Source organism: Eretmochelys imbricata, chromosome 4, assembly GCF_965152235.1.
Source record: "Eretmochelys imbricata isolate rEreImb1 chromosome 4, rEreImb1.hap1, whole genome shotgun sequence".
NCBI classification, from domain to species: domain Eukaryota; kingdom Metazoa; phylum Chordata; order Testudines; family Cheloniidae; genus Eretmochelys; species Eretmochelys imbricata.
In genome coordinates, this window is record NC_135575.1 from 141,329,074 (window position 1) to 141,356,541 (window position 27,468).

The 27,468-nt window shown below is 40.7% G+C and overlaps 1 protein-coding gene across 4 annotated transcripts in view; it reads left to right on the forward strand.

Annotated features, from left to right (window-relative positions):
- Positions 1-27,468, forward strand: part of EXOC6B (exocyst complex component 6B) — a 449,711-nt gene that overhangs the window by 181,119 nt on the left and 241,124 nt on the right. For all 4 annotated transcript variants that reach the window (XM_077816057.1, XM_077816058.1, XM_077816060.1 and 1 more), the window contains one exon: positions 18,901-19,077. In XM_077816057.1, the coding sequence (XP_077672183.1) occupies positions 18,901-19,077 (177 nt within the window). The remainder of the gene's footprint in view (positions 1-18,900; positions 19,078-27,468) is intronic.

The window sequence follows — 27,468 nt, forward strand, 5'->3', positions numbered from 1 at the left end:
CTGGGGGACTAACATGAAGGGGAAAGGAGTCCAGGAGAGCTGGCTGTATTTCAAGGAATTCCTATTGAGGTTACAGGGACAAACCATCCCGATGTGTCGAAAGAATAGTAAATATGGCAGGCGACCAGCTTGGCTTAGCGGTGAAATCCTTGCGGATCTTAAACATAAAAAAGAAGCTTACAAGAAGTGGAAGACTGGACAAATGACCAGGGAAGAGTATAAAAATATTGCTCGGGCATGTAGGAATGAAATCAGGAGGGCCAAATCACACCTGGAGCTGCAGCAAGCAAGAGATGTCAAGAGTAACAAGAAGGGTTTCTTCAGGTATGTTGGCAACAAGAAGAAAGCCAAGGAAAGTGTGGGCCCCTTACTGAATGAGGGAGGCAACCTAGTGACAGAGGATGTGGAAAAAGCTAATGTACTCAATGCTTTTTTTGCCTCCGTCTTCACGAACAAGGTCAGCTCCCAGACTGCTGCGCTGGGCATCACAGCATGGGGAGTAGGTGGCCAGCCCTCTGTGGAGAAAGAGGTGGTTAGGGACTATTAAGAAAAGCTGGACGTGCACAAGTCCATGGGGCCGGACGCGTTGCATCCGAGAGTGCTGAAGGAATTGGCAGCTGTGATTGCAGAGCCATTGGCCATTATCTTTGAAAACTCATGGCGAACGGGGGACGACTGGAAAAAGGCTAATGTAGTGCCAATCTTTAAAAAAGGGAAGGAGGAGGATCCTGGGAACTACAGGCCAGTCAGTCTCACCTCAGTCCCCGGAAAAATCATGGAGCAGGTCCTCAAGGAATCAATCCTGAAGCACTTACACGAGAGGAAAGTGATCAGGAACAGTGAGCATGGATTCACCAAGGGAAGGTCATGCCTGACTAATCTAATCGCCTTCTATGATGAGATTACTGGTTCTGTGGATGAAGGGAAAGCAGTGGATGTATTGTATCTTGACTTTAGCAAAGCTTTTGACACGGTCTCCCACAGTATTCTTGTCAGCAAGTTAAAGAAGTATGGGCTGTATGAATGCACTATGAGGTGGGTAGAAAGTTGGCTAGATTGTCGGGCTCAACGGGTAGTGATCAATGGATCCATGTCTAGTTGGCAGCCGGTATCAAGTGGAGTGCCCCAAGGGTCGGTCCTGGGGCCGGTTTTGTTCAATATCTTCATAAATGATCTGGAGGATGGTGTGGATTGCACTCTCAGCAAATTTGCGGATGATACTAAACTGGGAGGAGTGGTAGATACGCTGGAGGGCAGGAATAGGATACAGAGGGACCTAGACAAATTGGAGGATTGGGCCAAAAGAAATCTGATGAGGTGTTCAACAAGGATAAGTGCAGGGTCCTGCACTTAGGACGGAAGAACCCAATGCACCGCTACAGACTAGGGACCGAATGGCTAGGCAGTAGTTCTGCGGAAAAGGACATAGGGGTGACAGTGGACGAGAAGCTGGATATGAGTCAGCAGTGTGCCCTTGTTGCCAAGAAGGCCAATGGCATTTTGGGATGTATAAGTAGGGGCATAGCGAGCAGATCGAGGGACGTGATCGTTCCCCTCTATTCAACATTGGTGAGGCCTCATGTGGAGTACTGTGTCCAGTTTTGGGCCCTGCACTACAAGAAGGATGTGGATAAATTGGAGAGAGTCCAGCGAAGGGCAACAAAAATGATTAGGGGTCTGGAACACATGACTTATGAGGAGAGGCTGAGGGAACTGGGATGGTTTAGTCTGCAGAAGAGAAGAATGAGAGGGGATTTGATAGCTGCTTTCAACTACCTGAGAGGTGGTTCCACAGAGGGTGGTTCTAGACTATTCTCAGTGGTAGAAGAGGACAGAACGAGGAGTAATGGTCTCAAGTTGCAGTGGGGGAGGTTTAGGTTGGATATTAGGAAATAATTTTTCACTAGGAGGGTGGTGAAACACTGGAATGTGTTACCTAGGGAGGTGGTAGAATCTCCTTCCTTAGAAGTTTTTAAGGTCAGGCTTGACAAAGCCCTGGCTGGGATGATTTAATTGGGGATTGGTCCTGCTTTGAGCAGGGGGTTGGACTAGATGACCTCCTGAGGTCCCTTCCAACCCTGATATTCTATGATTCTATGATAGAGTGGGAAATAGACCCCTCATCTTCCAAACTCCAGTCCCTGTGCTGACCACTAGGTAACAAGGCCTTGCATCCCACTAAGTAATGCTAATCTGTATTTAATCCTATAGATTTGGAAGTTAAAGTCAAGAAGACCAAAATAAATGATAGAGACAAGGTGGGTGAATTTCTTTTATTGGACCAACTTCTGTTGGTGAGAGAGACAAGTTCTGTATAGCTTGGACGCTTGTCTCTTTCACCAGCATAAGTTTGAGGTCCTTGGGTAAAAGGTGCTATGTAAATGCCAAGTATTATTAACTGTAGCATGATTATACAGCACATGAGGTGTCTGCCACTTGTAAAGGACACTTTGAAAGATAGGGTCTTCTTGAGGAACTTCATCTATCTCAGGCAAGTACGATACACAAGATGAGCAGTTCAATGCGAGATGGTGTAGTGATCATTGAGGGATCAGTATAGTGGAAGACTTCATGAATGTGGCTTTTAAGGAAGGAAGGTGTTTAGTGTTTGGGAGATTAAAACCTGCATAGGTGCTGGAACTAGAGGTGCTGGGAGTGCGGCTGCACCCCCTGGCTTGAAGTGATTATATACAGGGTTTATGGTTTAGTTGAATGGCTCTCAGCACCCCCACTATACAAATGATTCCAGCATTCTGAGGGGGCAGTGTAAGATTCTGAGCCATTTGAGTTAATCTTGGAAGTGTGCATGCAGGGGGTGCAAAAAACCCAGAATTTACTTTTCTCATTTCATATATTGTCCACTGAAGATTTTCTTCAATAGCACCAAACATGATACTGTTTTGATGATCAAATTAGGGTTTAAATTTAATTATTTAAATCTAAACCATAGTCTGAGCTTTACAAATGTGAAAAACAAAACAAAAAACCACACCACAACTGAAACGAATTCCTCTTTCATATATTCTTTTTAAATGCAGATTTTTTTTCTTGTGAAATGTAAGTTTTGAAAAATGTTTCCAGGCTGAGTTCCTGCCCTGTATGCCATATTCTACCATGAAGGGATTGTATTGCTGATTTATAAATGCTTTAAGATGATGTCATTGAATTCAAGTGAAATTCGACAGAAAACCAGTCTCCATTGGGTTCAGATGGTTAAACAGTGTCTGCAGTCAGGCTACTGCAGTACATCAACCATTGATATGCAGTCAAAACCAAAGTGAAGTGATTTGAACCCTTTTTGGGGCACACATATCAGCCAAAATTTTCAAAACCAGTGCCCCAGAATGACGTTTCTTAATCCCTAATATAAACAGCCTTTCAAAAGTGCTGAGCACTCAACATAAGAATGGCCATGCTGGGTCAGACCAATGGTCCATCTAGCCCAGTATCCTGTCTTCTGACAGTGGCCAATGTCAGGAGCTTCAGAGGGAATGAACGGAGCAGGACAACTCTCAAGTGATGCAGCTTCTGGCAGTCAGAGGCTAGAGAAACCCAGAGTATGGAGTTGTGTCCCTGACCATTTTGGCTAGTAGACATTGATGGACCAATCCTCCATGAATTTATCTAATTCTTTTTTGAACCAGGTTATACTTTTGGCCTTCACAACATCACCTGGCAATGAGTTCCACAGGCTGACTACGTTGTGTGAAGAAGTACTTGCTTTTGTGTGTTTAAAACATGGTGCCACTCACAAATACCATTGAAGCCATTTGGAGGCTAAAAGTACTCAGGAGATTTGAAAACCAGACTACTTTTATTTACATGCTGAAAGATTAGTTAGGAAAATAGCTAGATATGCAGGTTTGAAAATGTGTGCGTTCACCTATAAAGGACCTAGCACACTATTGGCATTACAAAAATGATACGGCTTTATTGTACATATTGGTCACAAACTGGGAGGGTGCAACATGTCCAAGCTAGTACTGCTCTTTGCTATGAAGACTGACTATACCAAGTTCTAAATGCTTAATCTTGGGCTGTCACAGCTTAACCCAAACCCTACTTCACCATTAGTCCTGTACAGGCAATGAATAATAACTACATTAAAAAAAAAAACCCAGTAAGTGATACGGTAATATCTGTAGTTAGTGAATGCAATATGTGTTTAATTTGTAGAGATTTATTTCTTTTATGCATGGTCATGTTCTCATGAGTTTTAAGCTGTTTTTATGAAATACAAATGCATATAATACTTTGTTCAAACTGTTTTATTGTTCTTATTTTATCTTTTAAATAGCACTGGCAGGAAACAGCCGAGTTTGACTGAGACAACCAAAATGGCAAAAACACATTGTGCTTCAGTGCCCCAAAATGGCGTTTTTTAATTCCTATTAAGGCCCCATAGCTTGCAAAAGTGCAGAGCACTCACAAATACCATGGAAGTCATGTGGGATCTGAAAGTACTCAGGAGACTTGAAAATCAGGCTATTTTATTTAGATGCCTAAATTTAGAAGAGTTAGAAGTAATACCAAGGATTGAAATGGCTGCATATAATACTTTTTTGAAGTAAACAATTAAAAAAAGGCCAACATAGCATCATGTGTTTAGGCTGTGACTGATTTCTTGTTTTAGCAAAAATGGAGGTATTGGCAAGATCATTGGCTAGAATACTTACGAGATAGAATGAAAAATACTGCGATCCTATCGGTTTGCTAACAATGAGCAAGATACTATCAGTGTATACCGCCTTTGTAATTGTATTATTCTCATGACAGTCTGGATTATTTGAGGTGGGACTAGAGGGGGATTTAACTTGATGCTTTAGAGTTGTAAAATAGATTGGATTCTGCCCAGGGTCTGGTCTGATCTGCTTTATATTTTGTATATTCCTCTCATATTTTAATGCTCCACAAGACTAAATATCAGGAGTGAAACCCCGGCTCCATTGAAATTAATGGCAAAATTCTCACTGGCGTCAATGGAGCCAGGCTTTCAACCCAGATGAGAAGAAACTTTTCATGTTAAGGTTTTGGTAGAAGGTTTCAGTCACATTGTAGATAGTACAAGTTCTGATATTTTAATTGAAATGTTTGTGACTTGAAAAGGAAAGTAACTTCTCCTCATTGAGATAAGAAAATAAATCAGATATATAATAGTCCTTTTAAAATCTCTTCAGGGTTAAAGTGTTAACTTTTCAGGACTGGAACCATGTTGTCTTGTACTTATGAAGACCCATGCACACCTATGGCATTGCCAAAATAATTAAAAAATACAATTCTCTATATAGTTTACATATTAGCCTGTAGAGGGCAGAGCATGTTCAGTAAATAACTGGCATTTACATTGTAATTCTTAATGAGAATTATTGAAACTTGTGGATAGAGGGTGAACTGTACATGTATTTTTAATGTGAATAGCTCCAATTAAATTCTTCCACAAGTGTTAAAAGTTAGGTGAGGAGAAATTATGATAAATTTGAAGTGAATTTACAAGGGCAATTTGAGTTAATTTCAAGTCTTGGGTTATCCACATGTATTCACAATGTTGCAGAATTTAAAAAACCTTAATATTTGAAGTACAAATGATATACTCAATTACAAATTTAGGGGAAAAGTTTCTGTTAGAAACATCCTTTGATATGGCGGACAGTTGTCCAGAATGTTGAGTGAACAAATACATTCTTTGTTTTCTGAAAGTCTAATTGACTGGATAGTTTGGAGAGACCATGGGTTTGTGCAGGGTAATGCAGTTTTTATTATGAATGCTCTGCCATTTTTCCTCCCAGTGTTCCTTCTCGGAAAGCCCAACTATTTAAACTTTCAGAATGATTGCTTAGAAAATAGGTGTGTCTAACAAGATATTTTAACTTTCATTTAGAAATCTTAGTGGATTTTAAGTGAAAAGAAATGAGCCAAACAAAAGTTAAATGCTCTCAGCTTCTTCTACATGAGAATTTTTTAATGAAAAAACATAATATGCCACTAAACATCCCTTGTAGTCAGCCTGCTTGGATAAGGAGATGCTCCTTATTTCCCTCATATTATTTTTCTTCCTCTGTGTTTTTAATTCATTTTTTCCAATTTATGGCTATTATAGCAATTACAGAATGCATCCGATGAAATGAGCTGTAGCTCACGAAAGCTTATGCTCAAATAAATTTGTTAGCCTCTAAGGTGCCACAAGTCCTCCTTTTCTAATTACAAAATAGTTATTGTTATCAAAAGTTTGTCATGCCTAAAGAGAAGTGCGAGGTTTATTGTTATCATGGTTGTCATCTCCTTTGTATACAATATTTTTTTTACCTCAAATAGGCGTAATACAAAATCTGAGTTATAAACCTCTTTCGTAGTTTCATAGAGTTGAAGGCCAGAAGGGACTATTAGATAATTGAGTACGACCTCCTGCATAACACAGGCCATTGTTTCACCTATTTACCCCTCTACTGAGCCCCCAGTAACTTGTTTGGCTAACACTTATCTTGTAGCTCACGAAAGCTTATGCTTTAATAAATTTGTTAGTCTCTAGGGTGCCACAAGTACTCCTTTTCTTTTTACGGATACAGACTAACACGGCTGCTAATCTGAAACTTATCTTCCAGAAAGGCATCCAGTTTTGATGTGAAGACAGTAAGAAGTGGATTGACACACAGCTGAAGCTTGTGTTTGACATCGTATGATTTGAGGCTAAAGGCACTGAGAATGAGTCCAATTAGCAAAAGAATATGCATAAACAGTCTGGGGTGCAGACTTAGAGAGGACATGATAACTGTTCTCAAGTACTTGTAAAAGGTTGTTACAAGGAGGAGGGAGAAAAATTATTCTCCTTAACCCCTGAGGCTAGGGCAAGTTGCAATGGGCTTAAATTGTGGCAAGGGTGGTTAAGCACTGGAACAAATTGCCCAGGGAGGTTGTGGAATCTCCATCATTGGAGATTTTTAAGAGCAGGTTAGACAAACACCTGTCGGGGATCATCTAGATAATACTTAGTCCTGCCAGGGGACTGGACTAGATGCTCTCTCAAGGTCCCTTCCAGTCCTATGATTCAGTGCACCTAGGGCACTAGGAGCTGTTAATGGGCTTGACACTGGCAAAGTGCCTCAGCTGGGCAATTCATGGAGCTGATGAACCATTAATGCAGAGGTGAGGGAAAGACATTAACAAGGTTGTACCAGGAGCCATTAGTGAATATATATCCTGCAACATTTTTAATTCTTATGATGTGAGGCCAGAAGAGATCATCATCCATCCCTTTGGCTAAATTTCACAGTAGCTTGCAGATTGCTTTGATGTGGCTGAAGACCAGCTATGGAACCCGTTCTCGGATCATCACATATGATCTCTGACACAAAATCTAGACTCTGTGGGAACTTTTGCTTAACTATGCTGAAGGACGTCTGCCTCCCAGAACTTACATGCCCACTTATCAGACTTGTAGACTGCCTTGGGGAAAGGCCAGACAATATCTCATGCATTTTGTGCATGACTTTACTTCTCAAGGCATCATCCTTGAATAGTTCTCATATCCAGACATATCTTTCTCTGTTCCAGGATAATCAGGACTGTCCAAGAGAGGCATGCAAAATGTTGTCTTCAGCTGGTTTCTCAGACTTTTTTTTTTTAAGAACAAAACCAGACTGACAAATGGAAACAAAAACAGGATCTTGAAAGGAAACTTATCTGTGAAGTCCTAGACAAGGCACACAGAGGGTATTTGAAGCATAGCAGCTTTGAAGATCTGAGAAAAGGCAGCTTTAAAAAAAAAAACCAAAAACAGTAGTGGCCAAGATATGAGCAAAACTTAACTGAATAGCAAAACATTTTTTGAGGGTTGGAGTAGTTTATCATAATAACCACAGGGCAAAGACCTGGGAACTGCTGAGTTCTAAATCTGGCTTTGTCACAGACTCGCTTTGTGCCCTTGGGTGAGTCACTCAACCTCTGTGCGTTCGCACACCCAATTTACAAGAGGAGACATCTACATAGCTTACAGTAGAAACGCAGAGTTAAAAACATCTTGGGAGTAGTAGGTTGTTCATAACTCTGAACAAAATGTTATGGTTGTTCTTTCAAAGTATACAACCGAACACTGACTTAATACAGCTTTGAACCTTTACTATGCAGTAGTAAAACACTGCTTTAAACCATCTTAATCTAATTGAAACAAGCACAGAAACAGTTGCCTTACCTTGTCAAATTGTTTTATTAAACTTTTCTTTTATTTTTTTTAGTAGTTTACGTTTAACACAATACTGGACTGTATTTGCTTCTTTTGGTCTCTGCTACTGCCTGATTGCATTCTTCTGGTTCCAAATGAAGTGTGTGGTTGACTGGTTAGTTCATAACTCTGAGTTTGTACTGTAGTATTTTTTTAAAGCATATGCAGTGCTGCCCAAAGGCCCTGTGCAGGATTGGGGCCTATTGTACTAGGCAGCCTACAAACATATACAAAGATGCAATCCCTGCCCTGAAGAAGCATCTTTCAACCTTCTGACAGGGCTGTTGCAAGGAATTTTTTTTTTTTTTTTTTTTGTAAATTGCCATAAACTTCCTAATAGTGGTAACTTTAATGGAAAAGCCGTAAGTTGTACTAACAATCCTAAAGAAAGATGATTGAGGCAAGAGTTATTCTTACCAGTGTGGGCTGGCACATACCACTTCCAGTGGAACTGCCTAAAGGCTCTGAATGTTAAGGTTTAAGGATTTCAGTCTCAGAAGCACTGCTCCAAGACTTGGGAGTCTCTTCTAATGCTAACTTAGGAGAACTAAATTGCTTTGGTCATACTTTGGCTGCCTGCTGCTAAGTTTCAGTGTCTAGGTGTGGTGACCGTGTAATATGAGTGTTTAGACCACAGCAAGATTTAAATTAAGGATTGTAGAAAGGAGGCAGTGTGTTTCCTCAGTAGTCTTTTAAAGAGAGAGTTTCAGTCTTTGAATTGCGATTTTACTCTACTGCTCTCAATCTCTGGAAAACAAACCTCCTGTGTGGATCTTTTCTTTTTAACGGTTCTAATAAAAAAGGCTTTTACATTTGTCCCATCAGGAGCACATTTAAACACAGAAGTACTTACAAGGCTATTGATAGTCCCTTATGGAGAAGAAAGCGCTTAACCCATCCTTGCTTCTCTGTCTATTACATAAGAACGGCCATAATTGGTCAGATCAATTGTCCATTTAGCTCAGTATCCTGTCTTCTGACCGTGGTGCCCCAGAGGGAATGAACAGAACAGGTAATCATCAAGTGATCCATCCCCTGTCATCCATTACCAGCTTCTGACAGACAGAGGCTAGGGACACCATCCCTAACCGTCTTGGCTAATAGCCATTGATGGACCTATCCTCCATGAATTTATTTAGTTCTTTTTTGAACTTTGTTATAGTTTTGGTCTTCACTACATCCTCTGGCAAAGAGTTCCACAGGTTGACTGTGCATTGTGTGAAGAAGTACTTCCTTTTATTTGTTTTAGACCTGCTGCCTTTTAATTTCATTTGGTGACCCCTAGATCTTGTGTCATGAGAAGGAGTAAATAACACTTATTTACTTTCTCCACACCAGTCTTGATTTTATAGACCTCTATCATATCCCCCTTTAGTTGTCTCTTTTCCAAGCTGAAATGTCCCAGTTTTATTAATCTTTCCTAATACGGAAGCTGTTCCATACCCCTATTCTGGCACAAGTTAACCATTTTTGGATGGGAAAGGAATCATTGAACTGGTTACCATTTTTTTTGCTGAGATTATCTAGTTGCTCTTATTATTTTTATGTATTGCTCCTTCTGATGAATTTAACTGGGACTGAGATAGAGGAAAAAAGTATTCTCACATATGCCTTGCGCCATAATTAAATCTCAGCAAAGACACTGTGCATTTTTGCATGCTCTGTGTTCTCTGAAAAGACAGTACTAACAACAACTGCAGAGTAAACAGTGCTGCAGGGAGCAGGAGACTTCATCAGCTGTTTATGCTCAGAAACATCTTTGATTATGAACTTTGAAATTGTTAGTGGTGATTAATATTCATAAGCAGTTATTTAACTGAGCACGCTACTATTTTGCTTTGGGTAATAAGGCAACAACGAGACGTTTTGGGATTAAAAAAAAATCAAATCTGAATATTGACATTGTCAGGATATTTTTCTCCAGCAACCAAATTCTATTCCTGTTAAATCGTACATCTGAGAAACCTGACAAAGCATTGCATCAACTACTGTTTCGGGTCTGCTCATTTATGCAGTAAACTAATTCTAATTCTCTGCTCCTCTGTTCCTTCTGCATATGTATGATAAACACAATTACATAACATTAGCCTGGTTACTTCTGATACACACATGCAGGTGGCTCGTTCTTGGGGTCAGATCATCAGTGGGTATAAATCTCCATTGCTTCTTTGAAAAAGGACTCATTTTTTAAAACCTGTTTTTCTTTAAGCCTCATTCTACATTTACCTATAGTACTTAACTGCTTTTCTTAGCTGAGAGTTAGTTTATCATTTTAGCATAGGATATGTTCTCTGTGGACTACAGCCCAAAGGCGGCATGCGAGCTGATTTTCAGGGGCACTCACACTGCCCGAGTCCTGGCCACCGCTCCAGGGGGCTCTGCATTTTAATTTCATTTTAAATGAAGCTTCTTAAACATTTAAAAAATGTTTTTACTTATTTACTTTACGTACAACAATAGTTTAATTATATATTATAGACTTCTAGGAAGAGACCTTCTAAAAACGTTAAAATGTATGACTGGCACGCGAAATCGTAAATTAAAGTGAATAAATGAAGACTCGGAACACCACTTCTGAAAGTTTGCCGACCCCTTAGCTAGTATCTGAGTGAGTCTTACTAGAATCAATCTCTCTACGTACTGTTTTATAGTAGGTGTCCCAGAGAACAGGTGAGCAGTATTCAGTGATTATAAAGAGCTTTAAATGTTCATAACCCTGAAATAACCTAAACTAGTTAATCCTTACAACACCCTATGAGGATATATGTAGTAGTAACTATATTTTATACATGGGTAAGATGAGGCAGAGGGAGGTTAAAAAACTTGCCCAGGGGTACGAACGATGTCAGTAACAGAGCTGAGAAAAGAACTCAGGATTCCTGGTTGTCCGTTCCATGCTTGATCCAGGTTTCAGAGTAGCAGCCGTAAAAAGAAAAGGAGTACTTGTGGCACCTTAGAGACTACAGCTCACAAAAGCTTATGCGCTAATAAATTTGTTAGTCTCTAAGGTGCCAAAAGACCTCCTTTTCTTTTTATGCTTGATCCGGAAAGTCTACATGAACAGTGCACATTTATTATACCATACTGAGTACAGTATTTGCAGTTGCTTGTATTGAATCAGCGTCACAATCTCGATTTCAGCAATGGGATGGGCGAGGGTGTGGTGATCACGTTACTGGGGAGAGGAGAGTGGGAATTTGCAGGAGAATCTGTCCTTGGTGTTAACATTGAGGTATTGGAGAGTGTTTACTCTTCAGTGATTTAGGGTTTTCAAAATTCTTCTTAAGACCAAACATCAAGTAAAAATCACGTTCTTGGGCCCCGTTTCCTGCACTGATGGTGAATTTTGTCAGATTTACTTTGGACAAATTGCACTCCATGATAACCAGTTAGTGCTGAGAAAGCAGATAGGCAAAAACTCTTATCGTCCTGACAAGTGATTGCATTTTAGTTGAAACTTAACAGAAGCTGTGTTGATGTGTTGAGTTTACACCTTGCAGTAATAATACACGCTTTGATCTGATCTGAGAGTGATTTTATAACTTTCAAATGGTTCTTTGGCAGAGAGCCAGCCACATTATCATTTTTTATTCACTTTCTTTTTTCTTCCCCTGTAGCTAGTCTGCTTTTTTTAATATTGTTTTAAGGAATATGTATTCCATTCCTAGGGATATTCTTTAAAGTTCTACATCTCAGTCCATTAGAGGGGTCCATAAAACAATCACAGCAGCAAATGTTCAGTAACTAATCAAAACCACTAAAGCTAACCACAACAATACTTCAGCCCTGTTTAAATAATAAATCGTGCTTTGCTGTGCCATATCTACTATCTCATCAGGAAAGAGCTAATTAGATTCTTTATTTTAAAGTAAACATTGTCAGTTTCATTGAGGGGTGGAAGCAATGGGAGTGAAGATGACACATGCTTTGCCCTCAGCGCTGGCAAACCAATACAAAAAAATCGGTGTGTTGCTGTTTAAAACTGTTAGTTCCTAAAGTTGCTGATATATTTGAAAAGGAAAACATTGCTAGGGCCTTGTCAGGCAAAGAATAAAGGAATTCATGGCCTGACACGTAGCATATCCCTACCCATTGGTTCGTTGTAAGTCTCCCAGGTAGTTACACTTACCTGAAATCTTACTTTTCATGCGAGTTTGATCTGGAAGCTAAAAGTACAAGGCTGAACTCCAGAACTTGAAGACTTGCTAAAGTCTGCTGCAGTTTCCACAGTATGCATCTGATGAAGTGAGCTGTAGCTCACGAAAGCTCATGCTCAAATAAATTGGTTAGTCTCTAAGGTGCCACAAGTACTCCTTTTCTGTTTATGAACTGTTAGTTAAGGGTGATCTTTGTGTGTGGGGGGGTAACTATCCTTTTCCTTTTACACCTTCACTGAGAATTTAGCACTACCCCATGCTGCTCTATTCTGGCTGGGAGGTGTCACCTGTAAGTGTTTGTGGACATGGCGAAATAGACAAGAATGGCAATTGCAGAATAGCTGTCCACTTTGGAAGTGATTTAAGCCAAGCTGCGAAAAGGAAATCAGTGCGGAATAAGTGTGCCCATCTTGGGATTTAATGAGGAATAGCTCTTGTGCTTTAAATTCACACCCAAGCTTGTTTCGCAATAGCTTCCCAGTGTGGACAAGCACTGAGAATGGGAAGATCGCTTATTTTCCTTGTCTTTTCAATCTGTGGTCTCTCTCAACCTACCAAGGAGGAGGATTGTTAGTGTCAGTTGTGTGAGTTTTTTTTAGTTTAGCTGGACACTTTCCAACTGTGGAACTGAGCAGAAATCTCCAACCTGTTTCAGACCATAGAGCAGTGACTAGTCATCTGATGGTTAACACATTTAGGTCATCAGTGACCTGGTTTTGATCCTGCTACATAGGGGTGGTAGGCTCTGTATCCCATTACCCGAGCCATCCAGTTCCCACCTCCCCCAACAGGTGCTCTTTTTAGAAGGGCTGTAGTTTGCCTAATCAGGTCAGTTGCGCAGCTGTTGGTATGCACAAATGAAATTGGCCTGCCCCTGCACTAGCCTTGTGAGCAGATGAAAATGACTGTGCTTAAAGGGAATTTAAACTACGTGGGTTGTTAAATTTAATGTGCGTTGTGAACAGACATTTGTTTCTTAACCTCCCTCTTTTTTATTGTCACATTAAGCAGAGAGTACAGAGATGGATAATTCTGTGTAATAGAGGCAGTTCTACAGAATAATAGAAAAATGCACTTGCTTTCATGTAAACCACACCAAAAGGAAAGGGTTTTTTTGAGGGCCCCCCACCTTGGCCCCAGGCCAATTTTCAGAGGTCCTGCTGGAGTGTCGCTTACGCTTTGATGTGGTTTCTAACGTGTGCCTCTTCATTGGGCTCCCTACAGATGCCTTTATGTGAAACAGAACATTAAAATCCCAATGTGCCTCTGATGCAGGTCATTTTTCTTCCTTTATGTGCAATGTCAAACATACTGTCCAGCTTTCTCCCAGCCAGAGCCTGGGACGGCAGTGTGTTCACACGTGTGCATGTGTGTGTAAGGTGCAGGCAGCAATGGAGCTCCTTGGCAGTTAAACTCACACTTCTCCATAGCAGCTTCCTCTGGGCCTCTCCCTGCTTTTCTCTCGCGCAAGGTGAAACTGAAACCTTGGTGACTTCACCCAAGTCTTCAGAAAATTTGATATTTCTCACTTACAGGTCACTTCAGTACAATTTGTGTCTTGCCAAGATTAAAAAAAAAACCCCACAGACACACAAAGCAAATCTTTTTTTTTTTTTCTGGCATGTACTTTATAGAGCTCGAGTGTAACTTCTAGATTACAGATCTAAGAGAATCTGTTTCTTTTAGCATTGTGAACTAATTCTCAACTTCATTGTCGCGTTTCTGTAAGAATGTCTTTAACATAGCTGAAATGCAAGCTAACATAGCATCAGATCAGTGTTTTAGCAAGACTGAGCACTGTAGCAGTACAGGAATGTACTTCAAAGTGATCAGCTATGGCTGTGTTGCTTTCGTTAGGTGTAATGTATGTGGTGGTTTTTGTTTTTTGGTGTAAGTGAAGGAAGTAAGAGTTAGTCCTTTAGGAAATGTAGCACTGAACAGCGTTTTATTTTTATGATCGGAGACTTGTGTGTAATTCATAAAAGCATACAGCTGCTTCTTACATGAGGAGATGCTCTTAGTCATTATGGGAATCTCTCTAACTGCCTTTCGTGGATCTGCAGTGGTAGAATAGAGAATACAAGGAGAAATTCTTTTTAATAAAGATGAGCCTGGACTAAAACCACATTAAGAACCTCAGAGCTGGGTTCGGATCTGAATTCATTGCTGAAATTCCTTTTTCTCTAGTAGGCTGAATCCAAACAACCTGCACTTCAGGAAAGTTTGGGTTTGAATCTCGGCTTAGAACTTCCAGGTTTGGGAATAATCAGGTCTGGGGGGGTTTGCCCCTCCTGTTAGAGAGACATTGTTTGGTTGTAGGATTTTGGTTCAGACCTGTCTAGTGTTCACTAATTAACAAATATACTTTTGCACTTATTAGCAGAAACAAACATAATTACCTGCACTCTGTCCAAATAAAGGTAAGTCACCTACGAGTGGTGCACGGTGGGAGGGAGTATCACCTGATCTCTGTTCGGAGAGATTTTGGGTAATATGGCCTCTCTTGCTATTAATTCTGTATTTCAGCTTAATATGCTAAAACCTATTGAATACTTTTAAAGCTTAGAGGGTGGAAGTGCAGACTCATTTACCTTCAGCATGCTCACTCCACTGAGTTATTTTTTTCCCCTCTCATTTGACCAATGTCACTAATTTATTTCCTATACAATTTTTCTTTGAACTGCCCATTTTAGGATCTTTTAAAGACTAACGTTTCATGGGAAATTTTGTATTAGGAGAAAATTTTGCTTATACTCTTTTTAAAAAGGGTAAGAGGGAAAATGATTCTATAAATCTGGGAGATTTTCATAGAAACCTTAGGCTTCAATTTGGTATCATTTACATTCAGTTCACTTTAGCACTTCAAAAAAAGAAAAGGAGTACTTGTGGCACCTTAGAGACTAACCAATTTATTTGAGCATAAGCTTTTGTGAGCTACAGCTCACTTCATCGGATGCATACTGTGGAAAGTATAGAAGAACTTTTTATACACAGAAAGCATGAAAAAATGGGTGTTTACCAGTACAAAAGGTTTTCTCTCCCCCCACCCCACTCTCCTGCTGGTAATAGCTTATCTAAAGTGATCACTCTCCTTACAATGTGTATGATAATCAAGGTGGGCCATTTCCAGCACAAATCCAGGATTTAACAAGAACATCGGGGGGGGGGGGGGGAAGGAGGAAAAAACAAGGGGAAATAGGTTACCTTGCATAATGACTTAACCACTCCCAGTCTCTATTCAAGCCTAAGTTAATTGTATCCAATTTGCAAATGAATTCCAATTCAACAGCCTCTCGCTGGAGTCTGGTTTTGAAGTTTTTTTGTTGTAATATCGCAACTTTCATGTCTGTAATCGCGTGACCAGAGAGATTGAAGTGTTCTCCGACTGGTTTATGAATGTTATAATTCTTGACATCTGATTTGTGTCCATTTATTCTTTTACGTAGAGACTGTCCAGTTTGACCAGTGTACATGGCAGAGGGGCATTGCTGGCACATGATGGCATATATCACATTGGTGGATGTGCAGGTGAACGAGCCTCTGATAGTGTGGCTGATGTTATTAGGCCCTGTGATGGTGTCCCCTGAATAGATATGTGGGCACAGTTGGCAACGGGCTTTGTTGCAAGGATAGGTTCCTGGGTTAGTGGTTCTGTTGTGTGGTATGTGGTTGCTGGTGAGTATTTGCTTCAGGTTGGGGGGCTGTCTGTAGGCAAGGACTGGCCTGTCTCCCAAGATTTGTGAGAGTGTTGGGTCATCCTTCAGGATAGGTTGTAGATCCTTAATAATGCATTGGAGGGGTTTCAGTTGGGGGCTGAAGGTGACGGCTAGTGGCGTTCTGTTATTTTCTTTGTTAGGCCTGTCCTGTAGTAGGTGACTTCTGGGAACTCTTCTGGCTCTATCAATCTGTTTCTTCACTTCCGCAGGTGGGTATTATAGTTGTAAGAATGCTTGATAGAGATCTTTTAGGTGTTTGTCTCTGTCTGAGGACTTCATTCACTTCAGATGAGTTGCTTTGGCTTGAATCAGAGTATCTGAAAGCAGAAACAAGTCCAGGATTGAACGTTGGAAAGAACAAAAGCATAGTCCCCTTTTTGATTCCTAATCCTTGGTATATGACGTTGCAATAGGTTTATATGGAGTAGAGCTTCTAGTAAAGTAGAGACTCTGTGCAGAATTTGCCTCTCTGTTTCCCAGTTGTTCATCCTGTTTGAAGTGTCACAATCACCAGGAGGATTTCTCTTGTGCAATGCTAATGGACAGATTTTTGCCTGGGACAGTCTTGCTAAAATCTGTCCTTGAGCCTCACTCTTAGGTCTCTTTGGAATGGTCTCTGTGCTGTTTGTTGCTCATCTCAGCCCAATCATTATTTTCTCTTCTCATTGAAGCTTAACCTAATTATTTTTTTCTGCTGCTTTCCAACCACTAGAGGTCAAGATTGTGCTACTGCACAGTACAATAAGTAGCTCCCAGGCATTTAGCATTTAACTCCATCGTTCTACTTTCTTAGGCAATGACGTCCAGTGCCAACTGTGATTTTTTTTTTAAAATCCTTTGATTTAAACAGTTGCATTTATCTATTAAGAATGAGTAGATTGTGTTACATGTATGTACATCATAAAAGTATGTTAGTCTCGTGACGTAAAGCAGATCTTGGGGTATTTTGTGCATCAAATATAAAGTGATGTAGCATGCGAATATATGGGCTTCAAAGAGCCTTATCTCTGTAATATGGATAAAATAACCGTATTCTGTCTGCTGCAAATTTCTGCACAACCAGGCTTTAAAAAGGAGCTGACATTAAAGAGACTCTGTCAAAATAAAAATCATACTTTAAAAATACATTCCTTACTTGTTATACTGACACCTTAGATGTTTAAAAGCAAAATCTTTAACCACTCTAATTTGCTTTTCACTATTTATATAGTTTGTTTGTTTGCCTGATTTTTCCTTCAGTTTGGGCAGTGGCAATAGATTAAATTAATCTTTTGGTTTCTAATCCGGTTCTCTTCCGTGTTTTTCACAGTATCACACAGCTGCAATGCCTAGTGTTGCAAACCGTGCAAAAGAAAGTTTACATCCATGCACTCTTTTACAAAATGCATTCATTAAAGCATATGCCTTCAGATTTGGATTTTGGAAACCTTTTGTTCTCTCCCCCCATTACGGAAACGTATATAATCAACATGTGCCCTTTCCCTTCTAATGGGTCTTGCATTAATGTAGAGTGCATATCACTCTTGCTCTCGCTAACAACCGAAACCTTGGTTCTGTAGTCCTCTGTCTCCAAAGTTTGTGTATTGAGTTACTCAAAATAAATAAGAGTGCTCTATGTGTATCCTGCCCATGCGTGATGTGTTGCCAGTGGGATTTTCACTGGTGCAGAGATGCAGTTAAATACATAGGTGTCTGTTGAAATTAAATCTGGCACAGGGAGTCAGTGCAGGTATGAGGTGAATCTGTTTTTGAAAGGGGGAAAACCTACACTTAAAAAAACCCACAAACAAAAACTCTTTTGGGAAGGACATTCTGGAGAATCCAGTGTATCCCAACAGGGTTTTCATGTTTAGGCAATACTTGATATAGTTCTACTTGTAGCAAGATATCAGTCCACATCTATAGCATCAGCTCTTCTACTGCTGGGCAGGCATTTTTTTTGTGGCAGATTAAACGGGGCTTTGCAGTTGTGTATAGGACAGCGTAACACCTATGTATAATCCCAGTTTTGAATTTAAGCCCTCTTACAACATACTTTGGCATTTGGGGCTAAGCAATTTACCTGTCTCTCACAGATACTATGCTCACTAATAAAAAGAAAATCCACACCCAGTTTCAGGTTAGTAGATGTGTGCTTTTTTTTGCATAACATCCTTCCCTAGAAACAAACCTTTGGTTGTAACACTTCCTACAGATCAAGATCATAGAATCATATAGCAATTTTCCTGTGAAGGGATCTCTACTGGTTCATCCATTCCAGTACTGAATCCTGGTTATTATCTCACTGAGAGAATTCCAGTTGGGTACCTTTACAGATCATGTAAATTAACAGTGCACAATTACATTCTCCTGGGGTACCACAAAAATGCTTTCAGGAATCTCTGGGGTCCAGATGTGGAGGGCTTTCTGTTCACATGGGTTGAATAGAGGAACATATCCAACAGTTAAGTCAGCCCTTTAATTTATCCTGTGACAGTCACCACATGGCCTGTGGTCTAATATCTCTCCATTGGTGTTATAAATAGATCAATATGGCAGCATGATGGGTTTGGAATTGTGATTTGTGAACGGTCATGATATTGTTTGCATTAATACATAATCACCTGAATGGTTTTGAAATGAGTCTTCTGGTGTTTGGAATATCTAGGTTAGAAAATATGTTAAATAAATTGTCAGTTCCATCATGTGTGTGTGGGTTTTTGTTTTGTTTTTTGTCTCATATTTGTAGCATTTTCTGAACGATTACATCTTTTCATCCAAACTAATAAATCATTGAATGTCATCATAACTTTTAAATCTGCTTTTGTTCTAGGCCCAGCAGCAAAGAAACCTGGATAATATCGTATCTCAGCATCCCAGGATAGGTGGTGGAAAGAAATACAAGAAAGATGTCTGTGCAAGCTCAGATCTGGAGGTGAAAAACACTAGCCCCATGTCTGAACAGGATTCGGGGATCCTGGATGTTGAAGATGAGGATGATGATGAAGAGGTACCCATATAATATAAAAACCAGGAGATTGGATGGCCCAGGGCATTGTAAATGGGACATTTCACATCCCAGTTTGTCAGCTCATATTTGCCCTACATTGGTTCGTATCATGGAAAGATGTTTAGTGGACTATATGAAATGAGTAGTTGGTTCTCAGTATGGTTCATAGTGAACTATGGACGACATCCCAACTGGCAATCTCTGCGGAGGGGACAAAAATTAAAATGAGAACAGAGTGAACTACCCTTTTCTGTACTAGGGATGGTTCCTCCAGTCCTTCACTTATTAGGAATCATAGTCTGATGTCTTACATAGCCATTTAAAATTTGAAAGAAGGAAAAAAGTCCATTAAACAGATACTGTGGCCTTTGTGGAATTGTGCTTTGATGTATATATTGGCTGACAATGAAAGCACATTTTCTGTGTTCAGAGGCTTAAATAACTTGATTATAAAGATTCTGTCTCATTAAAAACTTGAGCCACATAGTAGAATTTTCAGTGTTTTGGAATCTCTTGCTTCTTTTTTCTACCGATTAGGAGCCAAATTCTCTACTGGCGTAGCTCCGTTGAAGTTTAATCGTTATTGCCAGTAGATAAAATATAATGTGTCATATACAACCTTTCTGGCCCTTGCTCCTGGAATGCATAATCTCCCTTCCTGCTGTTGCTTCCCCACCCCTAAGTCCGTGCTTCCTTTTCACCAACTTGATGCCTTCTCCCCATGATCATCTTTCTCCAGCCTGTCCCTCTTTGGAACCTTACATTTATGTGTTCCCAATTAGTAATTTTAAAAATAAGGAATAAAAGCAAACTTAATTCGTTAAGGTTTGAGCCTTCAGAGTGGTTACAGATTATTTAGTGGAGGACTGCGAATGACCCAGTAAGTGATAAAATTGCAAACTTTATTTACTATAAAGTAGGTAGTTAAGCAAACAGGCATTACAAACTAACCATACACTGCACTGGTACTCATATTCTGAGATGAAATGATGCATTTAGGGGTGATCAGTCCCTAAATGAGGAGAATGGGTATAATCCTTTCTCTAAGGGATCTTGATGGTGGATGGGCATGCCTAATCTAAAATTAGCCTGCTGTCCTTTTTATAATCAATTATAATATTGCCCCTTAATTAGTTAACGTTGAATCCACCTTTTAGCATATCTGTATTTCTGTTATCATAATTAAATATTTTCGTTCTCATTGGCTGTTTAACATTAAACATAATCTTAATTAGTATCTGCGTAAATGCAGTACCAATTACTATCAATATAGATAGCATTTTCCAAAATATTAACACTTCAGCTCACACTTGTATAAGCCAGATAGGACCAAAACATGTTTACAACATGACCTGGGGTTTGTTTATCTCCAGCTTGCTTTTAAATTGTCTCACTTCACTTTACTCACGTTTTACGAGGTCTCACGTGACTATTTGAAGCTTGCTTTTAGGAAATAATTTTTTGGGCCTACTCACATTTCTTTGCAAATATAAGCAAGCATCCTATCTACAGGCAGCCCCTTTTTCTACCTACTGTGCTGCAATCCTTTCATGCCAGCAGCCAGGAAGGAGAACAGAGCGTCAGCCCCTTCATAGCAGTGAGAAGATGGGGTAATACACTGATCTTCAAAGCTGTGGCAAGGCCCTCTGGTTTTTTTATGTTGCACCAATACTTGATCCTACAGCAAATTAGAAATTGGACAGAAGTTAAACATAAGGAGAATGAATAGGAAAGGTACATTTTTAGGAAATAAATACAAACCTGTAAATGTACTCATAATATTTGATTTCCCCCAACCTTTATGTTCTTGGGTAGTTGTCTGCATTCCATGCTGCCGTGGAACGTCCACTTGGCTGCAGAACAAGACGCCGGTGCCCTATAGAAAGTGGTTGGTATTGCTGAAGAATTTGAGACTAATGTGCCACAGTGCTACAAATACCTGCAAGTTGTAAATATCAAGGAGGGAGAGGAATTACTTAGGAAAGCAAAACTAGTATTATAATATCAGTAGACAGGGATGAAATTAAGGAAGAAGAAAATTTAGGCTGATCTTAGGAGAAACTTCCCAACAGTTCCATTTATTATGCAGTTGAATAGTCTCTCGGAGGAAGTGGTGGCAGATCCATTTGTTGGCAAAATAAACGGTAGGCTGGCAGAACACTAGTAAACTTACAGTAGGGAATAGTTTTGCATTGACTGAATGATGGATGACTGAAGAGATCTTTCATTTCTAGATTCTTAGTAAATAAGCTTTCGTTCCTGGTTTAATGATACCTTTTGGAAGATAGTTCGTTTAAATTGGCAACAGGACTAATGTCTTTGCAGAAACAAGATTCAGAGCATAAATGAGTAGTTGCTGTCCTTGGTGATGAAATGAGTAGTGAAACAGAAGTGTGTCCAGAGGGAGTGCTAATGAAAATGGCAGGGGCTAGGTGCCTTGTCAGAAGCAAGTGAAGAAATAAAGTTTATTCAGTTTGCGTAGAATCATAAAGCATGAATATAAAATGCAGCTCCTGTTTGTTGTTTCCTTACTAACTCTTTGGAGAGAGCAGTTCCTCAGGGGCAGGCAGAGGAAGTGTTTTTAACTATCCTAATCGGATTTCTTCCACTTGGAGAAAAAAAGCTCTTTGGAAAGGAAACAATAGTTTATTAGTGCAAATACCGCTGTTTTCATCTGGAAGGGAGCACAGTGAAATGCAACCATTAAATGTCTAGGAAATTGTATGTGAGTAAAATATTAAGAACATGTTTTTCAGTAAGGCCTTAAGCCTGCTTGCAGCTTTGGAGACAGTCACACTTGTTAGTCATTGAAAGCATCCCTAGCCTCTCCTCTTGAAGAGACCCCTCAGTTTTTCTTGTCTCCACACTCACAAGTAGGCAGAAATCAGACCACCTGCTGCCAAAGTTAGGGTATCCAGGATTCCAGATTGGATTTTCCAAATTCAAGTCAAACTAATTGGCTGTTTTTAGGGCTAAAAGCCCCAAGGGTGAATAAACAATGTTGGTTTGTTTTGTATGAAGCCACCATCTCGTTATGCACTCTGGTGGGTTGTCCCCACCTTGCTTCTTTAAAAGGAAGGAACCAAGGCAGCCAAGGAAATAGTCTTAAAGGAAGATTTTCTCCTCTTGCACTTTTCTTCCTCCACCCTGTGGAGTGCATAGGGGAGCTCTGCATCTTCTGCACCATATCACTTTCTCCCCAGAGGGACTGTTTTGGGCTTACCTTTCCCAGGGAAAAACAGAGCACCACTGACAAAGAAGCCAGGAGAAGTGTCAGACAGCCCTTTCCCATGCAGGGAACAGTAGGGTAAGGGCAGATAGATTAAAGGCCACTGAAACCCTCTGCAGCAGCAGCCCTGGTTCAGCACAAAAGCCAGTCCAGGACTTCTCTCTACTCTTTGGAAAGAGACCAAGCCGGCAGACACTGATTCAGCCTGGAGAAGGACAGTGAGAGGCCCTAGGACTCATCTCTAGCCATTCATCCATTTATCTTCACAATTAAACAGGAGTGTTTCCCCTTGGGCTTTCCTCAGTGGGGATCACCCTTCCCTTGCAAGTAGGCCTGGTGGCTAGGACATTTTGTGGTGGCGATTTATTCCTCAGAAACGTCCCATGTAGCTGACTCCTAATGTAGTGCTTCAGACCATCTGGGAATTACTCAGTCTGGGCTAGATTAGATATTCTTTACCCTTCTTGTTCTGAGTGGGCCCTTTCTGCTCCCACAGATCATTCTGACTCCCCACCCACATGGGGTGCTCAGTCCAAATAGAGCACATACCTCCCACCCAGCAAAATGCTAAGTAATGGCAGAGAGAGAAGTTAGTGCACAAGAGCCTCCCTTCAGTGATCAGATGTGTCCCAGTGTAGATTGGTGTTTATTCTCCTTTTTTCAGTTAGATAAGAGAGAGCTGTGCAGACCATATTCAAACAGGGCAAAGACCTCACACACCCTCTCCAAGAGGGTGCATAGTAAATTGGCTTTCTCCATTGAAGGCATGTCCTCTCCTCCCTGGGAAGGAGAGGACCCAGAGGCTCTATTCAAAGGATCTGGTGGCCAAAAAGAGAGGAAGGATGAGATCCCAGATCCTTTAATAGAGAAACAAATCTGGTATGTTTCCTCCCTGCATGCTAATGAGAAGCACAATATCAGGGCAGACTGGCTGAGCAGATGTGGGTTAGACTAAGGAGAATGGAGTCTTTATCCTAGAGTCGTAGAATCTGATCATTTAAATCTGCCCATGGATGACTTTGGATCTAAGGATGATAACAAGGTGGCAAAAAACCCTGAACTTCAGATTTTGTACTGGTGCCTGTCACCTTAGTGTCAGAGAACTTCCAGAAGAAGGAATCCAAATGCTGCATTGGTAGGCCCAAGGGATTATTCTGCTCGTACCCAGCATGCCTGGCTATGGGAATAAAAAATACAATGCTCCAAATAAATGTGTTGGCTTTAGTCAGCATTTTTGGAGCAGGCAGACTGAAAAAAAAAATCCTTGCATCTGAACATTAATAGTTCCTCCTGGAAGACTTCTCAATCAGCTGTGTCTGATCCAGAGAGCACCACTCTTTTTTCTAATTTGTCTCCATCAATAATTATGCAAAAGCCATGCTAATCTTTTGTGAGAGATATCTCTTTACTTCCAAAAAGAAAAGGAGGACTAGTGGCACCTTAGAGACTAACCCATTTATTTGAGAAAGCTCATGCTCAAATAAATGGGTTAGTCTCTAAGGTGCCACTAGTCCTCCTTTACTTTTTGCGAATCCAGACTAACACGGCTGCTGCTCTGAAACCCGTCGTTACTTCCAGTCAATCAGAGAGTCTTGCTGTCAGCATAACCTCAGCTGGTGGAATGTTTGAGTCTGAAGGACTCTCCGGTTAGCTCCAGTATCGCGCTGTTCATGCAGATAAGATGGTGCTTAGAATAGCTCCAGCCCTTATTACTAGGTTAAACTATGGCATGGTCTAGGTGTTCATAGGGCAACTGAAGTACACCTAGACCACACAAGAAGATGTAGTAAATCTGCATTATTGTGTAGTACCCCCAACATGGGGTTAAAAGCCTCAAACCATCAATATCCATCTGGATTAGGTGATACATGTCGCAGCTGTACAAAGCAAGAAGCGGAGTACCTCTATTAGCAATCAGAGCTTCGTCTTTAAGGCTAGTGAACTCATTCTGGGCCAAGAGAATCTATCCACTGTATGCAGAGAGATGTAGGGTGGCTGCCTATGAGTTTGCTAAATATTGTAAATGATATTTAAACCTCAGTGGATGTGGACTTTGAAGAGGTATATTGTAGATATAGTGCCTGAATGGAAGGTTATAAAAAAAGTAATCAAAGTAATAGGCTCCCCATCGGAAGTTCTCAAAAAGCAGTTCCTATCAACTCCAGAGTGAAAGATCAGTGGCTCTTTTATTACTGAGGTTCAGAAAAATGTATCCATACTTACATGAAAACTTTCTATCTACAAGTAGCAATATCCATAGATACAGCCAATTCTGGACAAGCTTGGGGCCAAAACAAAAAAGCAGAGCATTCCTTAGCTGTCACCTAAGTCAATGTATGTCTGTTTCAGAGCTAAGAATTTGTTATAAAGGTTAAGCCTGCTAGAATCCTGAGTCATAGAAGGTAACCCAAGTTAACCCAGATGGAAGGGTTTGGGCTGCTTACAGGGACTGACGGCTCTGCCTCCCCCCTCCCATCCTGCAAATGTGCTGAAGACCAGAATTAGAGTTTGTGGGCTTCACTGTTTGAAGAAAGGAAAATTTCAGGTTAAGGATGGGATGCACTTGCTGTTCATGAAAGTGGAGAAAGGAGATGAGGCTGAGGTGCTGATGGCAGAGTGTAGTGGCCTTTTTATTAAAAGGGGGCTTTAGGTTTCTTTCACTGCAAGCTTAGAAACATCTCTGCTGCTCCTCAAACCTCAGAAACACAAGCTTATCTATGAGAGTAAAACGAGTGCTACAAAGAGAGATTCCACACCGTAATCAGATATATGTTGGTTGTGGTATTGTTCTTCACTTCAGTGTCTAAAATACTCTTCATCTAGCTATTCAGGGGTGATTTTCAGTGATTGTTCATTTCCTTTTCCTGCCAGTATGTGGCATTCCATCACAAACTATATGTACCGAGCTTTGCTTTTGTATTGCAGTAAGTATTGTCAGAGCGGCAAGTTCGTAAGCAACATGAGGTAGTACAGACATCAGTCTCTAGGGCGTCTCTTGCCGACCTACCATAATTCCGGTAGGGTTTGTGTACAAAACTGTAATGGCCAGCGTCTTTTTGTGACGGGAGGCGGTGAAAGTTACGCAAGAAACTACCCAGGGAAACTAACGACTGCTAGGAGAGCAATAAATGTATTGTTCCAGTGCAGTAGAAAACAATGCAGATTGTTGGGCAGTGTTTTAAATTTGCCACAGTAGTTTGTTTCAAATACTTTGTACGTGCAAAAGCATACAGTGGACAGAGTCTGAAAAGAGTTCAAAAGGCTGGGTGGGTTATTTCATTCACCCTTAGAGTTGGAGCACTGTGTGGAGGGAACAGTCTGTTCTTTTCCTCATATTAAGTCAATCTCAGGTTAACACCCTGCACAAGAGGGTAAAGGATTTGAACACCTCCACAAGGATGTGTGTGGTTTTTAAAACAAATATTCTATAGAATTTGTGCATGATTGTCTGAAAATGCTTTAGATAAACAGTTTAAATCTTAATATAAGGTCTTGATCAGGGGTCTGCAGTTGTTCTAGAGCAATAGCTATTATATTGTGTATGTCTGGGCTTTAATATTTTTAAGGAAATACAGAGATTTTTTTAAAAAAAATTGTGGGGTGCTCTTGTAAGAGAACTCCTCTTGTGAATCAACTCCCCTTCTGCTTCCCCCAACCTGCACCTCTTCGTTAGCAAAATATTTCATTTGTGGACCACCAGCCATGGCTCCAAGGACTGCTAACAATCGAAGAAGAGTAATTATTTGTTGTTAAATTCTAATTCATGGGAAATCATTGGTTAATTTGGTCGTTATATGTTGCGAACAGGTGAAGTCCCCCCCGGCCCCTTCCCCCATTACTACTGTAGATTTATTACGGGAGCCCCATTGTGCTGAGCACTGTACAAACACATAGCAAGAGAAAGTTCTTGCCTGAGGAGTTTATGCTCTGTAGCCTGGTCTACACTTAAAACTTTGGTCAACATAGCTACAGTACTGGGGTATGAAAAATCCACCACTGTGCTGACTTAAACACCTGGTGGAGATGTGGCTAGGCCAGCAGAAGAATGCTTCTTTTGTCCTAGCTACCGTCGCTTCGGGAGGTGGAGTTACTACAGTGATAGGTCAGCCCCTTCTGTCACAGTGGTGTGCATAGAATCATAGAATATCAGGGTTGGAAGGGACCTCAGGAGGTTATCTAGTCCAACCCCCTGCTCAAAGCAGGGCCAATCCCCAACTAAATCATCCCAGCCAGGGCTTTGTCAAGCTTGACCTTAAAAACTTCTAAGGAAGGAGATTCCACCACCTCCCTAGGTAACCCATTCCAGTGCTTCACCACCCTCCTAGTGAAAAAGTTTTTCCTAATATCCAACCTAAACCTCCCCCATCTACACACTGGGGTTACGGTGGCATAGCTACAAAGCTGCTGCTGTAACCCCTGCAATGTAAATAAGCCCTAAGTCTACACTTGAAATCTAGTTAAGACATAACACGGTGAGGTAAGAAATGGAGATAATGGGGCTAGAGGGTAAGAGTGATAGGAGCACACGTTTACTTAGCTCCTGTGTACAATTAGTACATTTAGGTTTTGTTTTAAAAGATCAGAGCTAGCTATTGATATCGGTAATCCCACTCGACTGCCCGTTGCCTGTGATTGTACACGACTGACCTGAATAGATCCATAGGGTGAAGGTTGTGAATGCTGAACCTCACATTCATGCACAGTTTTCTACTGTCTCGTACTTTCTGCCTCTCCCATGTGTGCTTTCTCAGCCCTGCGGCAGGCTCAGTAAGCAGTTTTTAAAAAATGGCTCAACCTGTCCTTTAAGTGGGTTAAGTGTTGATGCCAGTCCTGGAGAAGTACCTTCCTGCTGGCCAGGTGCGGCACAGATCAAGTCAGTGACAGCTTCTGCCAACATGCCTCAACCCTTATCAAGGACCAACAGCTCATTTAGCAACCATGGCTGGTCACATCTTTTGCCTCTCTGCTGAGATGACTAACAAAGGATATGAAGACGGTATGTGTTTTTTAGAGAGATTGATGCTCGGAGTGCTGGGTGCAACATATGTTGAATTTTGCTGCTTTGGTCAGCTTGCACCTGCTTTAAAAATCAAACACTGAACAGTACTTACTAGCTATTGAAATTCATTATAACTGAAATCCTCAGCATGCAGTCTATAGTA